Consider the following 24,382-nt stretch of genomic DNA (forward strand, 5'->3'; position numbering starts at 1 on the left):
TCATAGCTCACTTCCTGTACATTTTAGCTACATGGTCCCAATAGACTTTTTTGTGCGTCTCGGGGTGCTACACGTGCCTGCCAATTTTTGTTGCTCTAGCTCAAACGTGCAGGGCTTGGTTTTTATTTTTCTACGCTAGGGGGCGCTATCGAGTCGCATTGTTATGACGACTTAATAATATCAAATTTTTCGCCGGGCCTGAGGAGTGTGCAAAGTTCGGTGAGTTTTCGTGAATGTTTAGGTACCCAAAATCGCGATCGTTTGCGGAGAATAAAGAAGAAGAAGAATAATAATAATAATAATAATAATAATAATAATAATTTTTACAAAAACAATAGGGACCTCGCAGCGGTCGCTGCTCGGGCCCTAATAATAATAATAATAATAATAATAATAATAATAATAATAATAATAATTTTTACAAAAACAATAGGGACCTCGCAGCGGTCGCTGCTCGGGCCCTAATAATAATAATAATAATAATAATAATCCGATCGAAAAACAATAGGGACCTCGCAGCGGTAGCTGCTCGGGCCCTAACTAGAGCTGCGAGCAGCTATAAAGGGCCCTCGCAGCCCGGGCCACGTTGGGGTACTTGCACGTTGGGGAACTTGCACATTGGGGTATTGGCACATTGGAAGCAGAATTTCTTTGAAAATGGCATGATAAACATGTGGACTTTTTTTTTTTTTTTTGCCAGGTGTGATGAGTGTGTCAAGCTCAATGGGTTTTGGTGATTGTTAAGATCTGCAAAAATCAGCGTCTTTTTTTTATTTTTAGGCAATGAGTTGCTCTGATTGGTATTTTTCGGAAAAGTATATATACACACATCATCGCTCGTACTCAATGCACAATGTTGCTTTTATTGTCCATAGAGGCGATAAAAAAAATAAATAAAACTAAATAAAAAATACGTATGTTTGGATCGGTCTGATACCAGTGAACATATTGAGTGGTGGAAAGTAAAAGAATATTCATAAATGACTTAGTTATCACACTTACAATGAGTTTACAATTTTTGCAAAAATACCGTAAGTGAGGCATTTTTTTTATGCCTCAAGGACTAGGTGGCGCTGTATTTATAACTGAATTTTGTCATAGAGATACCTTCAGGCCTTGACTCTAAATATACATTTCAAATATGGGATTTTTTGGAGCATGTACCTGGGAGTTATTAAGCATAGCCTTCATTCACGATATTGCTTTTAATGTCCATAGAGGCTATCAAAAATACATAAAACTAAATAACAAAAATATGTATGTTTGGTTAGGTCTGATGCCAGTGAATATTTTGAGTGGTGGAAGGTAAAAGAATATTCCTAAATGACTTAGTTATCACACTTAGAATGAGTTTACATTTTTTGTACAAAATACCGTAAGTGGGGTATTTTTTTTTCATGCCTCAAGGGCTAGGTGGCGCTGCATATATAACTGCATGTTGTCATAGAGATACCTTCAGGCCTTGACGATAAACATACATGTCAAGTTTGGGATTTTTTGGAGCATGTATCGGGGAGTTATTAAGCATATCCTTTTTCAGTGCGAAACACAAATTTTGATGCCCCGCCCTCATCATATAGTATTTCCAAAAGTAAAGATTTTTCCGTCTGTTGTTGGCTCAGGTCTTGGCATCGTCCAGGTCAAGTCATAAGTCAGTCGGATAAAACGTGTAGGAGAAGTGGGCAAAAGTATGCCCTCTGAAAATGTGCAAAAATCGTAAAAAATGGGACATTCAAACATTCGTAGCTCACTTCCTGTTTATTTTAGCATATGGGTCCAAGAGACTTTTTTGTAGGTCTTTGGCTCCCTCATACACGTAAAAATTTTCGTAGATCTTGCTTAAACGTACAATCGGGGCTGCTTCGTTAAAAAATTCTAGGGGGCGCTATTGAGTCATTTTTGTAAAAATAGCACAATCAACAATAAAATATTGTTCATTTTACCAGGCCAGATGTGTGTGCCAAGTTTCATGAGTTTCTGCGCATGTTTAGACCCTCAAAACTGGCGTTGTTTTCTTGGCGAACAGTGCTTAGCCACGCCCACAGCGATTCGCGAAAACTCACAAACTTCGTGTTGTGACATCATGAAGGCCGAAACCCTCATCTGAGCAAATATGAGGTTGGTCCAGTTAACGTGTTTGGAGAAAAAATGTACAAGAAAATTCGTAAGAAAAAAAATTGCCACTAGGTGGCGCTATCAGTAAGATGAAATATAAGTTCGAAGATGTCTTTAGGGCTGGACTCTCATCAAATGTGTGAAATTTTGAGAAGATAGGATCATCTCGGTCAAGTTCATGCAGCTTTTATTGTCACGAAAAATCTTCAGACTTTGCGGCACCGTAGCGGCCACGCCCTTTGGCGAAAAGTTACAATATTCGGTGTTGGGCATGATCAACATCTTAAGGCTTTTCTGACCAACTTTCAACTGGATCCCTTCAACGAGCTCAGCGCAGTAGCTAAAAACGTAAAGTATGACATTTATTGTCACCACTAGGTGGCGCTATATGTATAACTGAATTTTATCATATAGATGTTTTCAGGCCGTGACTATTACGTTGCCTGAGAAGTTTGAGATTTTTTGGAGCTTGAACATGGGAGTTATTAAGCATTTGCTCTTTCTGGACAAATGAAATTTTAAAGACAATATTTGATGCCCCGCCCCCATCGTATAGTATTTCGAAAAGGCAAGACTTTTTGCCCAGTTGTTCTCTCAGGTCTTGAGATGATAAATGCCAAGTTTGATGTGAATTGGATGAAAAATGTTTGCAGAGGGGGAAAAAGCATGACCACAGTGAATGTGCCAAAATAGGCCAAAATTGGACATAAAAAAATTCATAGCTCATTTCCTGTACATTTTAGCTACATGGTCCCAATAGACTTTTTTGTGCGTCTCGGGGTGCTACACGTGCCTGCCAATTTTCGTTGCTCTAGCTCAAACGTGCCAGGCTTGGTTTTTATTTTTCTACGCTAGGGGGCGCTATAGAGTCGCGTTGTTATGACGACTTCATAATATCAAATTTTTCGCCGGGCCTGAGGAGTGTGCAAAGTTTGGTGAGTTTTCGTGAATGTTTAGGTACTCAAAAATGCGATTGTTTACGGAGAATAATAATAATAATAATAATAATAATAATAATAATAATAATTCGAACGAAAAACAATAGGGACCTCGCAGCGGTCGCTGCTCGGGCCCTAATAATAATAATAATAATAATAATAATAATAATAATTTTTACAAAAACAATAGGGACCTCGCAGCGGTCGCTGCTCGGGCCCTAATAATAATAATTTTTACAAAAACAATAGGGACCTCGCAGCGGTCGCTGCTCGGGCCCTAATAATAATTTTTACAAAAACAATAGGGACCTCGCAGCGGTCGCTGCTCGGGCCCTAATAATAATAATTCGAACGAAAAACAATAGGGACCTCGCAGCGGTCGCTGCTCGGGCCCTAATAATTCGAACGAAAAACAATAGGGACCTCGCAGCGGTCGCTGCTCGGGCCCTAATAATAATAATAATAATAATAATAATTTTTACAAAAACAATAGGGACCTCGCAGCGGTCGCTGCTCGGGCCCTAATAATAATTTTTACAAAAACAATAGGGACCTCGCAGCGGTCGCTGCTCGGGCCCTAATAATAAGAATTCCTTCAGGAACAATAGGGACCTCGCAGCGGTCGCTGCTCGGGCCCTAATTACTGTGACCATGTAAAGACCTAAGGAATGGTAGAAAGAAATAATTATTTACAGATACTATTTAGCTGAGAGAAGCCAGAAGGCTAAACGAGGTAAAACATGCATCCAACATGAGTGACAAAAATAACACTGCTTATATCCATGAAAACAGTAGACAATTACTATTTATGCATGAAAGAGTACTGTCTAACAACAATTCGACATAAACTTACTTTCTCATGGACGCACAACTGATTAAAGGAAGGCAAATAACCATGAAGTCCACTGACTCGTGTCCACTGAATCATGCCAAGGAGGACGAGGCGAGTGCTCCCCTGACCGGCAGCTTTCTGCTCACACTGTCCGGAAGCGGCTCGCGAGTGGCTAGTCTAACCTGAGAACTGATTGGTGGAGACAGTAAGGAAACTTCTGATTGGTTGCTGGTTGCTAGGCAGTTGCTAACTGTCTCTTACAATTGTGCAAACATGCAGGAATAACAAACGAACTTAAAGAAATAAGAAATAGTAACAGATTCCCCATAGCCCCAAAACAGTAGAATCAAATCTTCTTAACAGCCGCCCCCAACTTTGAGCAGCAAAGTTGAATTGAGTCAGTCAGGAGTGTCTTGGGGAATCGCAGGGAGCTTAATAAGCTTTGCGACAGGTCTGGTGTAAGATTTGTCATTGATCTGTACGTGAGCAGTACGGATCTTACCGTCAACGCCAGGAAAAACAGCTGTGACTTTACCAACAAGCCACAAGGCACGTGGAAGTTGCTGATCAACTATAAGAACAATGTCCTCAACGCGTAGGTCCTCCTGGTCGTGTTGCCACTTGGAGCGGCTCTGGAGAGATGGCAGGTAGTTCCTGATGAAATGGGTCCAAAACTGGTCTGCTAAGACCTGGCAGTGTCGCCATCGGCGGCACCTGAAGAGCTCGGTGCCTGAGTACACAACTTGTGGAGTAGATGGGTCCAGCCTCCCCATCAAAAGCATGTTGGGAGTGATCGGATCCGGATCTGCCACATCTGAGGAAGTGTAGCCAAGACGCTTGGAGTTGATGATGGCTTCAACTTCAGTAAGGATGGTTCGCAGGACCTCCTTTGTGACAGTTTGAGATCCCAGTACGGTGCGTAGTGCAGACTTGATGGAGCGTATTTGGCGCTCCCAGGAACCTCCGAAATGAGGTGCACTTGGTGGGTTGAAACGGAAGTGGATTTGTTGGCTGGCGAGTAGTGACTGCAGGTCAGGTGCAAGCGAGCTGAATGTGTCTTGGAGTTCTGAGCTGCCACCTTTGAAATTTGAATCTTGATCAGACAGTAACTCGTGAGGTTTTCCTCGTCTGGAGATGAAACGCCGTAGGCTCATGAGGAATGAATCAGTGTCCATGCTGGCCAGCAGATCTAGGTACACTGCATGTGTAGTGAGGCACTTGAATATTATGGCCCACCGCTTCTCATTGCGCCTCCCTATCTTGATGAGGAAGGGTCCAAAACAGTCCATTCCGGTAGAATAAAAGGCTGGATGATGTAGCCTTAAACTGGATGGAGGGAGGTCGGCCATTTTAGGAATGATTGGTTGGCTGCGCCACTTGCAGCATTCTGGACAGTGGTGTTGGTGTTTCCGGACAGCCTCTCTACCCCGCAAGATCCAGAATCTTCTATGCAGTTCGGCGAAAACTCTCTCCGGACCTGGATGGGCGAGTTTCCTGTCGTAGTCTGCAATGATCAGCTTTGTGATGGGATGATGAGGGTCTAGGACGATAGGATGCAAAGTGTCTGGGCTGATGGATTCACAATGTCTGAGTCGGCCTCCAACGCGGATCAAGTGCGTCTCTGGATCATATTCTGGGGCCAGAGTGAGTAGCCTGCTGCTGGACGGGATGGACTTTTGAGAGGAGAGGAGGGCGAAATCCTCTGTAAAACAGTCACTGGATTTGTCGGAGCAAGGAGAGTTCAGCTTGTCTGAAGGACTCAGCTGTGGGTTTTGAGTCAGTGGCCGCCCCGTGACTTGCTCTAACTGTAGCTTCCAGTAGTTCTTGGAAATGACTGAACTTACTGGTGTCAGGCACAAGCACAGGAGGGGGAGTGGTGATGAGGCCACAGAATTTAACTTTGCGCAGCTCACCTAAATCTTCAGGGTTGGAAACGTTGGGACAGGAAGGCCAAGTTGATTCACTGTTGTGGAGAAAGATGGGTCCGGAATTCCAGCGGCTGTGACTCTGGATCTGTGAAAGGGTCAGTCCACGAGTGATATCATCAGCTGGGTTTTCGCTGGAGTGGACGTCGCGCCATGAATTGCTCTCAGTTAGCTCCTGGATGTCTGCAACTCTTGTACCAACGAACACCTTGTAGCGGCAGGAAGGAGACTGCAACCAGGACAAGACGGTGGTGGAGTCGGTCCAGTAGGTTATCGCTGAGATGGGAATTGTGAGCTCTCGTTTCATAACTGCGCCAAGCTGGGCTCCAATGTGGGCTGCACAGAGTTCTAGTCTAGGGATAGACTGCTGGCGGACTGGAGCAACACGGGAACGGGCCGCGAGGAAGGCCACCTGGATTTCCCCTTCTGTGTTGACAGTACACAGGTAGGCAACTGACCCATAGACCCTCTCTGATGCATCTGAAAAGATGTGAATGCTCTGGCTTGAAGCTGAGAGGTCAGTGCCTGAGTGGACATAACAGCGGTTAATAGCAACATTATGAAGTGAGGGAAGTTCACTCACCCACACATGCCACAGCTGGACCAGATCATCTGGAAGGTGAGGATCGTCCCAGTCCCTTTTCGTCCCCCAGAGGCTCTGCACCAAGATCTTTGCTCGAGTGGTGTAAGGAATGAGCAGCCCGAGGGGGTCATATTGTCTGGCTAGGACTCGGTAAATGTTGCGCATTGTGGGTTCTGGTTGCTCAGTGTGGCGAATACGATAGGTGAGTGTGTCAGTTTTGCAGTGCCAGTGCAGCCCGAGAGTCCGTTCTGGTGCATCCGCACCATCCATTGTCAGCCACAGTTCTATGCTGTCTGAGGTGAGTTCAGGTGGTAGATGACTGATAATGTCAGGGACATTGGTGGCCCACTGTCGCAGTTCAAAGCCGCCAGAATGGAGCAGGTTCTGAAGCTTGGTGACAAGCTGCTTCGCTTCCGTTGTAGAGGGGAAACTTTGGAGGAGGTTATCCACATAAAAACAGTTTTCAACTGATTGTCGAGTGTCTTCATCTGGACTGCTGTGATCAGTGGTGTGCTTTTCTAAGGCGAACGTTGCACAACAAGGACTGCAGGTGGCCCCAAAGGGTAGAACCTGCCACTGATAGATGTCGGGCTTGATGTTGCGGTTCATGTCCCTCCAAAGGAAGCGGAGGAAGGGCTGGTCCTCAGGAAGGAGATGGACCTGATGAAACATGCCCTTAATGTCGCTACTCACAGAAATGGGATACTGTCTGAAACGGAGTAGGACACCAAGGAGACTGGAACTCAAGGTTGGTCCTGGGAGCAGATGTTCATTCAGACTGGTATTCTGGTAGGTGAACGAACAGTTGAAAACGACGCGGTCCTTGCCATTGTGATGGACCATGTGATGTGGGATGTACCAGGAATTGCTACTATGCTCTTCAGGTGATGTGAGCTTTCTAATGTAGCCTGAATCTGCCAGCTTCTTGATTTCTTGGCAGTAGGAAGCGGCCTTGGCCGGGTCTTTGGCAAGTCGGGTCTCTGCGCCACGCAGATGACTCATGACAGCTTCCTTAGGAGCACTAAGCTGAGGAAGGCCTTCCTTCCACAGCAGAGGAGTAGCGTATCTTTGAACTTTGTCAATCTCAACTCTGACTGTCTTCTCCTCCAGCAATCTCATAGCTGCATTGTCCTGTTTGGATCTTATAATGAGCTTCTCACTCCGATATGGAAGAGTGTCCATCTGCCATAATCGAGACACATGACTGAGAAGGTCATCAGAAGGAGTTGAGGTGTTGATTAGGAGACATTGAGCCGTGGAGGGCTGGTGAAGCAAGACTTTGGCAGGGCCCTGCAGCGTCCATCCTAGGCGGGTCTTCAGTGCTGCTGGACCCCCTGGCGGACCGAGGTGCACTGGCTCTACTGGAGTGAGGAGATGAGGATAGTCCGCACCAATGAGAAGGAGTGGCTGGGCTTGACTGAATGATTGGAGTGGGAGGCCTCTAAGATGGCGATAGGTCTTCTGCAAGGCCTCAACAGGATGAGAATGTTTTGAAAGGCCAAGCTCGGTAGCAGTGAAGGCCTTTTGAATGCGGAACCGTTTCTGAGGATGATCAGCCGAGGATATGGAAAAGGACACCGACTTTCCTGGCACAGTCTTAACCTCTTGACGGACTGTTCTGAGTGCCAAGTCCTCTCTTGGTCCCTTGAGGTGTAGCTCTTGAGCGGCGCTGTGGAGTATTATTGTGCGCTCAGAGCCGTCGTCGAGGATCACATAAGTCTCCAATTTGCGATTGCCTTGGTAGAGAAGAACTTTGACCATTTTCAGCAAAACACAGCTACTTTGTAGATCTGGATCTAGATAGTAGGTAACAGGCTGGACGGCCTCTGGAGCGGACTGCTCGGTTTTGGTCGTGGTGGCAAAGTTGACTTCATGGAGAATGTCAAGGTGAGTCTGGTTGCACTGTTGACATTTAGCTTTGAGGTAGCATTGAGCAGCTAAATGATTTCTACCACATCTCCAGCAGCGCTTCCCTGTCCTGATCCAGGATGTTTTCTGTTCTGTAGAGAATTCCTTAAATGCTGAACACTGGTTAAAATAATGCTGCTCATTGTCACAGAAAGGGCAATATTTCTTTGGTTTATCTGGTTGAAGTCGGACTTTCGATGAAGAAGACTGAGATGATTTAGGAGCCGGATCAGATCCAAGAAGAATTGTGGTAGGGCGTCCACTGGACTTGTGTTTGGCTTTTTTGACCTTCTGGCGGTCGTCTCGTGAAGGATTTGAATGAGCAGGTGTGAAGTCCTCATCCTGAACGCGGACTTCATATTCAAGCCAGTCAGAGAAGTGCAACAGCGTTGGTATCGGGTTGCGGATTGGATCAATGTATCGTTTGAACTGTGCTTGGAGTTCATGAGGCAGCTTGGACAGCAGACGTGAGGTGTGTGATCCGCATTCCAATTCAGTTTTGCCCTCCCTTCCGAGTTGCTCAAGCATGCCGATCAAAGATCTGACCTTTAGGCCGAAGAGACGAAACGCTCGACTGTCCCCACTACGGATTGGGGGCTCACTCAGGACTTCATTGATACGCTGCAGAGCTAATTTGTGTGGCTGCCCATACATTTCTGTCAGTGAGGCCATCGTCTTTGAGAAGGGAGTTGGGCTATTACTGTAGGAATCTGCGATGAGAAGAGCATCTTCAAGTTGGAGGTGATCGACCAGTATTTGGTACTTGAATCGCTCTGTTGCGTCTCTGGGCAAGATATTGTCAAGAGCTATTTTAAGGCGGGCGAACTGCCGTGGATCATCATCAGAGAAACAAGGAATTTGAGGCTTTGGTCCTCTGTATGTAGCCTCTACAGAGGATGATACTTGAGAGACGGTGTATGGCTCAACATACTCAGGAGTGTTCTGAAACCCTGGCTCATAGGCAGACTGGTATGGCCCTGGAGGCGGTGGCATACTTTCATCAACTGGAGGAGGAGGAGGAGGTAGAGGTTCAGTTGATGGATCAATTGGCGATGCGTCGGGCCATGGAGGAAGATCATACACTGGTGGTCGCAGATTCTGATTGGGGGTAGAAGTTCTCCCAGGAGGACAGTGGGGAGCATATGAGGCAGCGCTGTCTTCAAACTGAGCTGAATACCTTGATGTGCGGCGTTGAGGCTGGGTCGCTGGCCTCAGGGAGAGAGAGTTGAGGAGGTACTGCATATCTCGCCTGAGCTGGTTGTTCTCCTCTTTATCTCCTGCAGAGCTGACACGATTGCTTCAGAGCTGGAGTCGTGAGGTGCAGGCCTAGCTGGAGATGGAGCGGTGATTGGAGCTGGAGGTTGGTAAGTTGCTCCCACGTTGGAGTGGTCATGGAGTGTGACAGGAGGATGACGACGTGCCGGAGGAGTCACCAGATAGTCGTCAAGATAGCGAGGCCGTTGTACTTCACGGCGAGGACGAGTGTTAGCCATTGTGGAGCTGAGGAAGCTGAAAATCCGGCTCTAAGGACCATGTAATGGAGGTGTCGGGAAGGAGACCCAAACTTGTGACCTCTGAGAAGGACTGTATGAGGACTGATTCAATATTCTCAACCTCCTCAGGTTGTCCGGCCAGAACAATAAGGAAGACTTTCACACTGTCATGCCACTCTTTATTGAGGAGTTGTGATGATGATGATGGTATTTATAATTCTGATGAATTACATGTCTGTGTGTATGTATGTGTGTGTGGTCTCTAAATAGAAAATAAGGAAAGAACAAAGGATTACAAATGATGGTGAATAAATCACCATATAATACAATAAAAGTGTTATACTGACACAATAATAATTACTGTGACAATGTAAACACCTAAGGAATGGTAGAAAGAAATAATTATTTACAGATACTATTTAGCTGAGAGAAGCCAGAAGGCTAAACGAGGTAAAACATGCATCCAACATGAGTGACAAAACTAACACTGCTTATATCCATGAAAACAGTAGACAATTACTATTTATGCATGAAAGAGTACTGTCGAACAAGAATTCGACATAAACTTACTTTCTCATGGACGCACAACTGATTAAAGGAAGGCAAATAACCATGAAGTCCACTGACTCGTGTCCACTGAATCATGCCAAGGAGGACGAGGCGAGTGCTCCCCTGACCGGCAGCTTTCTGCTCACACTGTCCGGAAGCGGCTCGCGAGTGGCTAGTCTAACCTGAGAACTGATTGGTGGAGACAGTAAGGAAACTTCTGATTGGTTGCTGGTTGCTAGGCAGTTGCTAACTGCCTCTTACAATTGTGCAAACATGCAGGAATAACAAACGAACTTAAAGAAATAAGAAATAGTAACAGATTCCCCATAGCCCCAAAACAGTAGAATCAAATCTTCTTAACAGACACGAAGACTGAAGTAATCTTAAAAATAAAAATACAGAAACTCATGCAAATAATTTGTCTGTGTGTGGAGCGCGTTGGCATATTGTCCCCTTATGTTTTAATGTGGATCTAGTTGGCCTTAATATTTTGGTTAGTAAAAACGACGTACTGTGGTGCCCATTTTCAGCCATCAGAACAGCATACCGATGTTACAATCAGCCGTCAGAACAGAATACTCGTGTTAAAACTAACTCTACATGCTTCTTTGATAGCTCTAGTGTTAGTATGCATCTGTGTTTAGCCTAATTGCAGTGTGTTATTATTATCATTTACGGGAACATCGTAACGTAGGAATGCTATTCTGACTACGTATGCTAGCCCGATAGAGGCAGCTGTCAGATCAGCATACGGGTATGCTGATCTGACGAGGTATGCTGCTCCGACAGAACAACGGAACCGTTCGAACCTCCTGATCCACTTTGGCCAGTCTGCCGGACGTGAAAAATCAAAAGGCTCAGGAGAAGTCAACTACACCGTGGTCGCCATTTCAGCCGTTAAATCCCTGGTGGTTTCTCCACGTTCAAGATCTCAGCCTGTAGCGCCGATTGTCAGCCTTTTTTTTTTTCCTCCTCCGAAAATGCGTCGAGTGGGGCCATTAGCAACGCTCGTTAGCAGCAGGCCAGTAGCTGGCGCCGAAGCTCTCCGGTCTCGTCGCGCACAACGTTCCTCTACGGAGCAACTACCGTAAAAAAAAATCTTCTTCCGCCAGATAACTACTCCCTACTGTCCCGAAAAATGTACTGAGGACCTAGAATTCACCACTTCTGACACCATGTATAATAATGACACGAGACACCGTGAGCTCTTGTTAACACACTTTAGTCGTTACCCGGAAGTCTCCATAACAGCGAACAGCACAAAGCATTATGGGACATGTAGTCCCGCATACCTACTTCCACACCACAATTGAAAAAGATAGACATCTACTGAAACGTAATTGATCTTTTGAAATGCTGAGGCTCATACATGACCGCAAGTAATGAAGCTTTGTAAACAATGAATCTAAAAATTCCACATTCGCAGGTTTGACCAGCAGATGGAGCACTTGGAGTGTGTCAAATGCCTCGAAGTAGTGCTCCGTTTTAGCGGAGCCAGGCGCAATTGTCTCGAAAGTGGTTCATTTTTTTGGAAAGCCTCTGTTTATCCATCCCTAGGATTAAGAAATGACATTGACAGTGAAAACAACTTACAGGGAGGGGGATCAAAATCTTGATGACCCCATCATATCGTTGCATCAGATTGACAAAGAACTTTAGAGAAGGCTTTGTGACAGTGAGGTGTGATGTCCTGCTGAGGTGACTAAAACAGGCAGCATAAGAAAGATCGCATGCAGCGCTGAAAGCCTGCTTAGTGGATCAAGATGGAGCTGGACCGGCACCAGTAGTTACACAGCCGAGGACTAACATCTATGCTCAGGCTTCCTCAACTGGACTGGCGCCAGTCTTGCAGCCTAAAGCCCAACAACCATCTCAGTATGTGACGTAGCTGGGAACGACCACATATGTTCAAGCTTCTCCAACATCACCAGACGACCAAGAGAGGAACATGCGCGCCTGCAAGGTGTTGAAGGCTATGGTTCACCCTAAGGATCCAAAGGAGACCGTCAAGGATAGGTCAATCCGAGCTATTTTGCAAGATTATGAGCTGTGTAAAACAAGTACAACGCAGGACGTCGAGGACAACGAGTAGACGGGTTGACTATAAAAAGCAGTGCCGTGGGGGATCAGTTTGTATGGACGTGGGCGGACCCATGGGAGTGAATGGTGCAAAAGGTGAGAAGTAGCTTATTGTGCTTGTGGATTCAATGCCAGGACATGTGGGACTGAAAGCGGTGCAAAAGCCCAATACTACTAACAGTGTGATTAAAACATTGGCATAAGGCTACCTGTAGCTTGGAGTACCCAAGGAACTGAGAACAGACAATGGAACTCCATTCAATAATGCAAAGGTCAATGAGTAGTGCCAAAAGTGGGGAATAACCGGAGTATTCGCCACCTTACACCCCTCAAGCCAACGGCGTCACTGAAAGGTCCATTGACCTGGTCAAAAATTGGCTGGGAAAAAAAGCTAACAGAAAAGAGTGGAACCCAAAGTTGGTGGACCTGAATGGGAGGAGCCGAACCAATAGACCCTCCCCCTCAGAGAAGTTGAATCAGCGACCCTTCATGACATCAGAAGTCGGAAGGGAGCAGAATCTAAAGGGTCCACGTAAGGAGGAGTATTAAGGATTAAGTCCAGAAACTTGCCCAGCAACACTGCACTCAAACCCAAACACGAATGCCCTAACATTGTTGAAGAAATTTTGGACAGAAACACATTGCAGCTGCAGAAGCGAGGGATTCAAGGGGTAGAACAGCTGAAACCACTACCAGCTTATCCATCTCAAGCCAAGAAGTAACTTGGGAATTAGGATGGCAGAGAACATCCCAGTTATCCCACCCTTTGGCAGGCTGGCTAATCAAAGGAGAGGTTATCGTAAGGAGATCACCAAGTGGAATGATAGCGGGTAGAACGATTTTCATTCTTGAGAACGCAAAGAGAGGATACTTGACCTCGGAGGAGGAAACATTTGACTGGGGGCGAGTGGAGGAGAAACGTGTGAATTTCCTGTTCCCCAATGTAAGACCAACACAATGGTCCGGACCCGGATACATGAGACCCGAAGCAACACCAATGACACCGATGGGGCCCTTAAGGGAAGGAGTAGCCGATGACTGGCTCCCCGTTAAAGTACTGGATGAAGTCATATGTGATGACTGTCAGATTGAAGATCTACACCCAGTGGAAGCTTGGAGTAGGTGACCAGCAAAGTTTCAGTCCAGGAAAGCGATGTGACTGCACCTGGGACAGAGAAGCTTGGAAATACTGTGCTGAGTGTCTCTGTGTGTCAGAGAGGCAAACGGATGGCAGTTGAGCGATCACTATGGATGGATGGATGGCATCAGGACCAACAAAAAATACGTCTTTTAGTGTCTTTTTGTGCGATTAATTGTAAGGGAAAAAATAATAGCCATCTCCAAATATTTAACAAAGCAGCTTTGGTTCCATTTTTTTTTCTATAGGTCTACAAAAACTGGGCAGCATATGCAGACCTAGCATCATCGGTGGGCATTGGGGGACCATGCCCAGCCTATCAGTCAGCCGTGCCCGCCTTGGGCTGGAAGGTCTTTATCCGTCATCATTCAATTCATCCAATGCAATTCAAAAAATGCTTTGTTGAGCCCATAGTAATATCATGATTGTATCATTATCGAGATATCTCGCAAAAACATTGACAAAGTGTGCCTCTTCCAAAAATTGTAATGTGTGAAAATACATTAAACTTTGAACAGGACTGGCCTGGGGGGAAAAATCCATATGTTGGAAATTTATTGTTGCATTTTAAAAATTCCGATTATGATGTACCGGTATCAAAGCGTGCCAGTACCCAAAAGTGGCCCTGGCCGTGAGAGTCTTTCATAGCTGCTCACAACTCCTATTGATTCTGTAGTTGTACGTACCTCACAAAACATAGGTAGCTTTTTGGCAAAGTCCACCACTCGCGTTATAGCAGGAGTGATAATTTTCGTAAATTGCCTGAATGCCTCCACATCCACTTTATTTCCTTCAGGGGTATTTAACGTGGATAAATGACCAATATTTGCAGGCTGAAAGGACAAGAGGGACATTTTAGTACATCTAAACAGAAACAATCAAATAAAAATAAAAAGACATTCTATAGTGGCTGATGTAAATAAGGTAAGCTTAAGAACTACAGTACAGTACCTTATGCTTCACAACAGACCAACCACACGAACAGAAATGTGAATATTTTTTCATGCCTGAGAAAAATTGGTGTAAAGCACTTCGTGGTTGTGCTGCCACGCGGAAAATCGACAGCGCTGTCAGCTTTATGGGGAGAGATTTGTCTCATAATTATTCACAAAAATAAATGTGATTTTCACATATTTTTGAAATCCACAAACATTTTCTTGATTTTCACGTGTTTTTCAGATCCACAAATACATCCATGATTTTCACACCTTTTTTTTTTATTTTGTATGTGCATGTTCATGACTTTTGCTTACGAGTTGTTGAAAGTGCATTTGTGGATCGGTGCGCACGCGCATTTATTTTTCAGACAAACATCACGCTATTTTCGAGATATTCACACACACAAGTCTTCAGCTATTCACATGTGTCCAAGGCCCGTTGCTCCTTCGTTCACGGGGAGGCAATGTTGCTTTCTCCATTGAACAGGAACAAGCCGTTTCTTGTTTAAAATAGGAAATTGAAAAACAGAACTTTATCTGACCTTCCATTATGTGTTTATTTTGCACAAGTCGGGAAACAAAATGCGACCTTAGTTTGTTTGCCTTGACCTTGTTTTGCCTTCACTCGAAAGACACTCTGCTGTTAAATTTTCATCTTCTATGCTACGAAAGGTCTGTGTACTTTTCGGCCATTCGTTTTTCCTTTTGAAGCAAGGAAACGAAAAACAGTAAACGGACCGATTTCCGTTTTTTTGTTTTGATGTATATGAGCAAATAATGGAAAACGAGTCGTCTCTCGTTTTTGTTACAAAAAATGAAAATGAAAAACTTAAAACAAGCCCTTATCTGATGTTCTATTACAGTGGTACCTCTACTTGTGAAATCAATTGGTTCTGGAAGAAAGTTCTTAAGTAGAAAATTTTGTAAGTAGAGACGCATTTTCCATGTAAATGCCCTAATCCGTTCCAAGCATCCCAAAATTCAGACATAAATAACAAATACATGTTACAATTAGATTATTGCACAATAAATGAGAGTTGTGAATAATGTGAAAAACAAAGAATAGAGTAAAGAATAAAAATGATGGTCATTTACCTTTTTAACTGCTGTCCTCATAGTTTTTTGCCCTCTTTGGTTCATGTTCTCTTCTCTCAGAAGTTTTTTTTTTTTTTTTTTTTTGCCTGGTGTTTTGTAAAGAACTGATCCAAGGATGTTTGCTTTTTTTTTTTTTTTTTTTATAAAACAATCCTTCGGAAATGTCCAAGGCAAACATCATCTTAGTGAGCAAACGCCCGACTGGTGAACACTTATTCTGGGCGATTCTTTTAAACAAATTCTGAAACTTCATGGAAACTTCCGGTATGGCAAGGCATCTTTTTAAAAAAAAGGCCCGTCTCGTCGCAATTAAAAACTTACTGTGCCTTCATCAAATACCAATTGTTTGAATTTTTGCACAAATTCGTTGGCCGTTAGTTCATACATTTACGAAAAACTATCGGAACACCTAAAGGGCCGCGGGATGAATGATGAGGACGCTATATAGACACCGATCTAGTATACGCTCATAGATACCTATGGTAGAAGGTTCCTCTTAGCCAATGGGATGCCAGAACGATGCACAAACACAGATCTAGTATTTACGCTCATAGGTACCTATGGTAGGAAATAGCCATAGCTGAAAGTATGTTGCGTTCGGTAATGTATTTTTACCTTTTGTATCTAGAAATTTTTTTCGTAACAAGAGGCAATATTTTCCCGTTGAGGCGTTTCGTAACTCGAAAATTTCGTATGAAGAGACGTTCGTAAGTAGAGGTTCCACTGTGTGTTTATTTCGCACAAATCGGGAAATGAAACGCGGCCGTAAACCGTTTCCCGGAAGCTGGTTTCTCCTTGATCCGGAAGCCGTTCATCTTTTGCGGCTACGTCAATGCTGCTGTTGCAACGACAACTTGCTGCCCCCAAGTGTCTATTTCGAGGCCTCTGTTGGCACCCATTCTTCGGGACTTCGAAACACACAATATTTATTATTGTCGATGAGCAGATGGAGTCATATATTTTGTTTTGGGGTGGGAAACGTTTTACTCTGTGAGAAGATGACAGAGGCCTCAAAATAGACACTAGGGGGCAGCAAGGTGCCACTGCAGCAGCAGTCGTGACATCGCTGCAAAAGATGAAAAGGTCAAGGAGAAACCAGCTTGCGGGGAACAGTTTACGGCCACGTTTCTTTTCCCGATTTGTGCAGAACAAAGACGGAGACGACTCATTTTCCATTATTTGTTCGTATACATAAAAAAAAAAACAGAAATCGGTTGGTTTACCGTTTTCCCCTTCCATGTTTCAGAAGGAAAAACGAAAGGCCGAAAAGTACATGGACCTAGAACCTCTATTATGTATTTATTTTACACAAGTCGGTTCTCTTGAGCTTGTTTTGCCTTGACTCGAAAGACATTCTTCTACTGTTAAAACCTCTTTGGACGCTGCTGCATGAGTGGCATAGAAGAAGAACATTGAACAGCAGAAGAAGAGTGTCTTTCAAGACACGGCTCGTTCCCGTTCAGTGGAGACAGCAACACTGCCTTCCTGTGGACAGAGGAGGAACGGGCCCAAGACATGTGAATATCTGAGGACTTCTCTGTGTGAATATCTCGAAACTAGTGATGGGTTGGTCGCGAATAAGCCGGTTCAAAGTGAATGATGAGAGCCCCCAAAAGAGCTGGCTCCGTCAGAGAGAGAGAGAGAGAGAGAGAGAGAGAGAGAGAGAGAGAGAGAGAGAGAGAGAGAGAGAGAGAGGGGGGAAATGACGGATCTCTCTCTGTCTGTCTGTCTGTCTGTCTGTCTGTCTCTCTCTCTCTCTCTCTCTCACTTCCTATGTCGCTCTCTCTTCTTCAAGGGTCTGGAGCAAGGTTTGGCTGCGCTGCAGAGACGGGAAGGGAAGGGAAGGGAAGGGAAGGGAAGGGAAGGGAAGGGAAGGGAAGGGAAGGGAAGGGAAGGGAAGGGAAGGGAAGGGAAGGGAAGGGAAGGGGAGAGGGTATGCAGTGAATGTACTGCATGCGGAGCACATGCTCCGCCGGTCAGAGAGACAAGAAGGCTGGACGAATAATGACTGAGGGGAGGAGCCCGTCCAAATTGAAGCATTTAGTTTTTCTGAATGCCAATTTTAAATAAAACAAGGTCTTTTATCCTGGACCTGGTGAGTAGCTTATAATGCTCGTTTTGTTCACCGCTGCTGCTGCACTTAAATTACTCCTTACTATTTTTGTTATTTGATTGTTATTTTGATTGTTGTTGGTCTTAAAGTTTTAATTTTGCTGCTTATTTGTTTTTTCTAGCCTTTTAAACTTTCAATAAAATAAAAATTCTTCGCTCGATAATTGTTGCTATTTGCAGTCAGAGTTCAATACAGTTCACCAAATCCATCCATTTTCTTGACCGCTTATTCCTCACAAGGGTCGCAAGGGGGAGCTGGCGCCTATCTCAGCTGGCTTTGGGCAGTAGTCGGGATACACCTTGAACTGGTCGCCAGCCAATCGCAGGGCACACAGAAATGAACAACCACCCACACACATAAGCATGCTTAGGGACAATTCGGAGCACCCAATTAACCTGCCATGCATGTCTTTGGAATGTGAAAGGAGACTGGAGTACCCGGAGAAGACCCACCCAGGCATGGGGAGCCTGGACTTGAACCCGAGTCCTCAGTACTGGGAGGCGGATGTGCTAACCAGTCACCCACTGTGCCGCCCAGTTCACCAAGTAATTTATCAAAATGTTTTCTAAATTTTTCGCAAATATTTAAAAGCTAACATTAAAAGAGCCGTTTGAGAGCCAAAAACCTCTTTTCACTGAGCCGATCCAAATGAACCGGAACACCCAAAAGAGCCGAAAATCCCATTACTGCTTGAAACAACGTGATGTTTGTGTGAAAAATAAATGCGAGTGTGTGACTATCCACAAACGCACTTTCGAAATTCGCAAGCAAAAGTCATGGAACATGCACACACAGAATTTTAAAAAGACATGAAAATCACGATTTGGGAATCTGAAAAGCACGTGAAAATCAAGGAAAATATTGTGGGTCTGAAAAACCTGAAAATCGTGGCTCTCAAAATCATGACTTCATTTGTGTGACTAATTTTGAGACAAATCTCTCCCCATATTGACGTTGAATCGCTTTCACACTGCATTTGTCAGGGTGCAACGCACCAACGGCAAACCCATTCATTGTGATGAGGTGCGAGGATGACGGAACCAATGTTGGTGCCGCGCGGTAGGAGAACTTCTGCCGCAAAGACTAGATGCCTCGAGTTGAAAATGTTTTTTTTTTTTTTTAACAGAGAATAATACAAACATAAGTCAATGCAATTTACATGTATCATAAAAAAAAAACAAAAAAAAACACCAAAAAAACAAAAACAGAAAAATAAAGGAACATAGGAGTTATATATTATTTGATTAATTATTGACATTTCTTGTTCATTATCAATTTCAGAGATTTAAAATAATTGTCAATTTCAATCATCCATCCATCCATCCATCCATCCATCCATTTTCATAGCTGCTTATTCCTCACAAGGATTGTGGGGGTGCTGGAGCCTATCCCTGTTATGTTGAGGAGGTTGGATCCCAAAAACGCAGACACAAATAATAGTTTTGACAATTATTTATTTGTATAACAAAGTTTCACCGGAAGGTGATGCAACCATCAAGGCGCATTCCCACTAACCAGTAAGTGGTGGCCAGTAAGTCAAGAACTAAGCGGTTTGCGCGAAACGTATGGAATCAGAATCCAGCCAGTACTCAAAACCTCGAAATAAGGGTTTGAAGTTCCGAAAATATTAATATTTTTGAATGACTGAAAAATCTCGGAAAAAGCTTGGAAAATAAATAGTTTATTCCCCATCAAAGACACTTTTTATTGTCAGTGTTAGTGTTTTATCGAAAGAAAGCACCCTTCAGGTGTTTGTGGTGTTCAAAAGAAAAGAAAAAAAAACCCGTAAAAATCAAAGATGTGCATGAAATACATCTTTTCACAAAAAGCCTCTTTTGTCAGACTTTTCGTCCAAAAGACGGGATTTCGCTCAAACCAACCTGTTTTCTACTACAGAATACGGAAAAGTGGAATAAGATAGAAACATACTTTTTTTTTCTGATGAAAGATGAGACTTCAATCATCATTTGGTAGTCTCTGTGTTTGCATTGTCAAACACAATTTTCTGTGGGCCCTGAAACATCAGTCAAATTGCTCTGAATCAGCTCGTGATCTTTTCTGAAAATGACTGGCAGTCAAAGAGTTAATCAGCCGCTGAAATGGGTCCCGTGGACCAGTTCTGTCAGTTCTGTCAGTTCAGTATGTCAGTTCTAGGGGTGAACCCACTGGCCCCCCTCTCAATGCCTGGATCGGCCGCTCCAGGCGTTGCGATTGCAGACACACCATTTCCGGGAGCCTTGTTTGCCACACCCGTCCTGTTATGACAGAGAACCCGGTAAGTGCGAACAGTTTTTACACCACTGTTCGCTCATTTTTGATCAACAGCCATTGACCTTTTACCAGGATTGTAGTAGAATCGCCTTTATCATGAGTTTATTGATTGATAAGGCAGCAGCTTGGGCGATTGCAGTTAGCAATGCAATGCCAGAATTGCGGACCTCTCTTCCAGCCTTTTTTTGTCATGTGGCGTTTCATCTTTTGTGTGGACCCGATTTGGACTGGACTGTTCTCGGCGGATTGGCCGTGATATTAATCGAAGGACGGTGTCGGTGCCTGGCGGCTGCGCCCGGTCAGCGGCATGACTGCACTAGCACGGTTTCTATTGGGGGAGTGTCGGGCCCATCCGACTTCCCCACCGGGCATCTGCGGGTCGCTTGTGTTTTTTGCGCCAGGAGACAGGCAGCATTATTCACAGCCCCTCTGCACGGTGGAGAAGTTGGCGCTGCTGGACAGTCTGCGCTGGTGAGCTGGATGGATGGCATTTTTGGACTGGACTGTTCTCGGCGTTATGGCCGTGATATATAAATAAACTTGAGTTGAGTTGAGTTTTGACGACTTTTTGATCACCCTGTCAGAGGCAAGGAGGCTGGGGGGAGGAAACTGAATTTAATTCAAGGACGATTATATAGCCGATTATTCAATCCAGTTCAGCATTCTGGCCACTGAGTGTGCACTGTATAGCATTTTTCGCCGGGGTCTGAACCCCCAGATTAAGGATGAACTCGCAGCACGAGACGATTCGGGCAGTTTGGAGGATCTGATTGGATTATCTACTTGTTTGGACAATCAGATACGACAACGGCGGTGGGAAGGGAACGAGAGCTTGGTTATTAGCTCTCACCACTCCCAACGGGGGGAATTGCAGGACTTACTGTTCTGATGCGGGAGGCTACCGGAGGAGACCCGTTTCCGGGCAAGGAGCCGATACAAATCGGGTGATGGCAGGCTTACTCCGGGCATGCTGGGGCATGCTTCTACTGTGGCCAGGCCGGACACAGTGTGGCAGTATGCCATGTTCGACAGTCACAACGTGCCAGGTGCCCAATGGTCCTGCTCCAGTGGTATTAGGGTTACCCTAGTTAACAAACCCTCGTTAACATACATTTTAATATTTTTCTTTTGGTGGAAGAAGCAAGTCTTTTCAAGTCCAACTGAAGTCACAAGTCATTGTTGTTAAAGTCCAAATCGAGTTGCAAGTCTTTTAACATTTTGTCAAGTCTAAAGTCGTCAGATTCATGACTCGAGTCCAAGTCACATGACTCGAGTCCACACCTCTGCCACATATACAATGAATGAGTTTGACGACAGCGCGCTAAGCCCTATGCGGTGTGAAAAGGGTTTAATTTATTTTACACTATAACAATATTGTCAGTCTTGTTGGTTTAACAAAATCATTGGTTTTGGCCTTTTTTTTCTATCTGCATTGTAAGTGTACTGTAGTTACTTCTGCCCGAGCTACTCTGTTTCAGGGACCTACAGAGTGTTGCGTCATACCTGAGTTTCTTTCATCTCCACCGCTCTCTGGTCAGAGGTATCAAATAAATTACATGTTATTTCATTAAGAAGCATAGTTTCCTCGACCTGTTTGGATAATCAAAAGGAATCGTGTGAGGTTTACATGAAGAAAAAAAAAAAAAGACAATGGAGCATGCCAATTAAAAAGAAAAATGAAAACTGAGGATGGATAAAATATGAGGTATATGCCACGGAGGAGGCAGGACTTCCAGCGGGAAAAAAAAAAATCGTACACTTACTCTGTTTCCGGTTACTGCTGCGACATATAGGCATGAACATACAGTATATAGCCTACATGACAACAGATCAGATAGTCAACGCAAATGAAAAAAGTGAAGACATTTAAGTAGCAGCGTACAACAAGCACTGGGGTCCATTTCACAAATCAGGTTTAGTGAGAACCATGAGTCCGTTAACCCTGAAATGTGGGAAACTCTGCGTTTTCAGTTTCAGAAAGTGAGAGAACTGGAACCAGAGAAGAAGAGGTAACTCTAGCCTGTTTCATAAAATGAGGCAACTTAAGCTCTCTGTCAGTTAGTGTAATCTATATACCTAACCTGGTCGGTACCAGGTTTATCACAATGAACCTCAAGTTCTGTCTGTCTCCTTTCAGCCACACAACATTTGATTTCCTTATTCATTCAGTCAGCTGGCGAGTTGTGACATAACACAGTTCTCCTGTCATTTAAAAAAAAAAAAAGTCAATAGAGGCCGATTGACTTTTTTATTTTTTATTTTTTTAATAACAGAAACTAGAGAAGAAGAGGTAACTCTAGCCTGTTTCATAAAATGAAAAGTCCACTTTTTTTCTCGAACATGGCATGTCCATTTGACAAATGATCCCGTTCATTCAGGTGGACCCTAAAAAAAGAATTGTTGAAGCAAATTCAGATTACAAATTGAATTGTTGACCAACTTAATAGAATTGCTTCAATTGGTGACACAATTGAATTAAATTAATCCAAAGTGAATATATTAAGTTTAATTATGAGTTCATTAAACTTAATATATTTGTTAGATTACTTTTTGATTAACTTAATTCAAGTGAAAAAATTAAGTTACGTTATTTATTATCATTTGAATAATTTTTTTATTTCACTTTAAGTTTTTTATGTTTAATTTTACCTCAAGTGCTCTTCTCACACCGCAGGAATGCACTGAACTGAAATAAATTAATGAGCTACCATTCATGGAGGTTTCCCCTGTACTATCATTGTGATTGCAAAGGCCTACATTTAAATTTACGCATTGACCCGAGCAGCAACGTTCTCCCACACCACCTCCCTCTATTTTTTTTTTCTAAAGACATGTTCAAATTCGTCATATGATCACATTAAGATTTACAGTTCAAGAGCTTCCCCGTTGCCATGGTGACTCTTCGAATCAGGGCTCCATTGATACGGCCTTTTTAGTGTGGTGGTATCTCCAGGTGAAACAACTTTACGTTGATCAAACTAACTCAAATCAGCTGTCCTGGAACCGAAAACGCAGCATTTCCTATGTCAGGGTAGGTCAACTTGCTGTTCAGGGTTAAGCCTGGTTTATACTCATACGTTTTCCCTTGCGTTAAAGACCGGCGTACATCACGTGATTGACGCCAGTCATTAAAGTCAAGTACTGCCTTGCTCGTGGCCGGGTGCTGCACCCGTGTCGCCAAGTCTTGAACGCCATAACTGGCGGGGCGAAACATTGCTCGTGATTGGTCCGTTCGATGGTATACTCAGCTTTGTTTCTTTCTCTCTCTCTTCTCCCGGCTCCCGGATAGTTTCCATAAAGACAACTGTGTTTAGCGCAGGCGGTGCAAATCCACTTCCCGCCCGGGAGACCATAATTGAACGTGTGGATATTAGGGATGCAACAGTTCTCGGTCTTGGACCAGACCGTTCGGTCCGCCCTGCGCGGGACAATACGCTCTTATGGACTGCGGGTTTTAGGTCCGCAACAAATTTTGTATTGGCGCTTTACACACACCACTGTGTTTGCGCATGCCTTTCCATTGTCCGCAAGCGGAGGCCGCCGGCTGCAGTAAAGCCCTCCCCGTGAGCTAATGTCCAATCACTGATGCGGATGCGCCCACTCGCATTTTCATTAGGGATGTTTTGGCCTTCTATGTTTAAAATCTATGCTAATTGATGAAGGGGAATCTAACTTTCTTGTGAAGCGATAAATGTGTACTTGCATTAGTAAATAAGTGCCTCAATATTTTGATTAGAGATTGTAGGTGGTTTATATGCATTGCTGTTATGTACAAAGCAAAATATTGTCCTTTTTTTTGTGTTCTTTTTTTTTTTTTTTTTTTTTTTACAATATTGTGATCTTATTTAAATATCACCACAATATCGTGATATTGTATCGTGACCTTCATATAGCGATAATATCGTATCGTGGATATCGTTACATCCCTTCAGTTTCCATTGTTTAGTGGTCATTACATTCGCCTCACATGCAAAAGGTCCCGGGCTCGAAACCGTGCAATTGTCTTTTATTTGCAATGAAAACTGAGTATCCAAAAAGTGAATTGCACATGCACCAACTCCCCGTCGGGGAATCAAACCCCAGTCTTTACTAGTAGATACTATCTACTATACTAACAAGAAAAGGACTGTGTTTAATTCCTGGACAGGCATAGAGGGGAAACTAAAACCAGGAATGACAGCCTATGCTGTTTGCCAACAGGTTTACGGGCAATTTTCTTTGAATTTGCAATGAAAGTTGAGTATCCAAAAAGTCAATTGCACATGCTCCACCTCCCCGTCAGGGAATCGTAGCACGGTCTGACGCTTGACAGGCGGAGATACTATCCACTATACTAACGAGGAAAGGACTCTATGTTTGCTATCTGGATAGGCGTAGAGGGGAAACTGTCACTAAAATCAGGCAG

The 24,382-nt window shown here is 44.0% G+C and overlaps 1 protein-coding gene across 5 annotated transcripts in view; it reads right to left on the bottom strand.

The window, feature by feature from the left end:
- The window catches only part of thrb (thyroid hormone receptor beta), a 155,936-nt gene that overhangs the window by 88,980 nt on the left and 42,574 nt on the right, over nt 1-24,382 (bottom strand). For 4 of the 5 annotated variants that reach the window (XM_077506546.1, XM_077506543.1, XM_077506544.1 and 1 more), the window contains 2 exons: nt 21,481-21,567; nt 14,247-14,393 (listed from right to left, as the gene is read on the bottom strand). The exons of the other annotated variant lie outside the window; for it this stretch is intronic. In XM_077506546.1, the coding sequence (XP_077362672.1) occupies nt 14,247-14,393; nt 21,481-21,567 (234 nt within the window). The remainder of the gene's footprint in view (nt 1-14,246; nt 14,394-21,480; nt 21,568-24,382) is intronic. 5 annotated transcript variants of the gene reach the window in all.

This window comes from Festucalex cinctus, chromosome 19 (assembly GCF_051991245.1).
Source record: "Festucalex cinctus isolate MCC-2025b chromosome 19, RoL_Fcin_1.0, whole genome shotgun sequence".
Classification (NCBI taxonomy): Eukaryota; Metazoa; Chordata; class Actinopteri; order Syngnathiformes; family Syngnathidae; genus Festucalex; species Festucalex cinctus.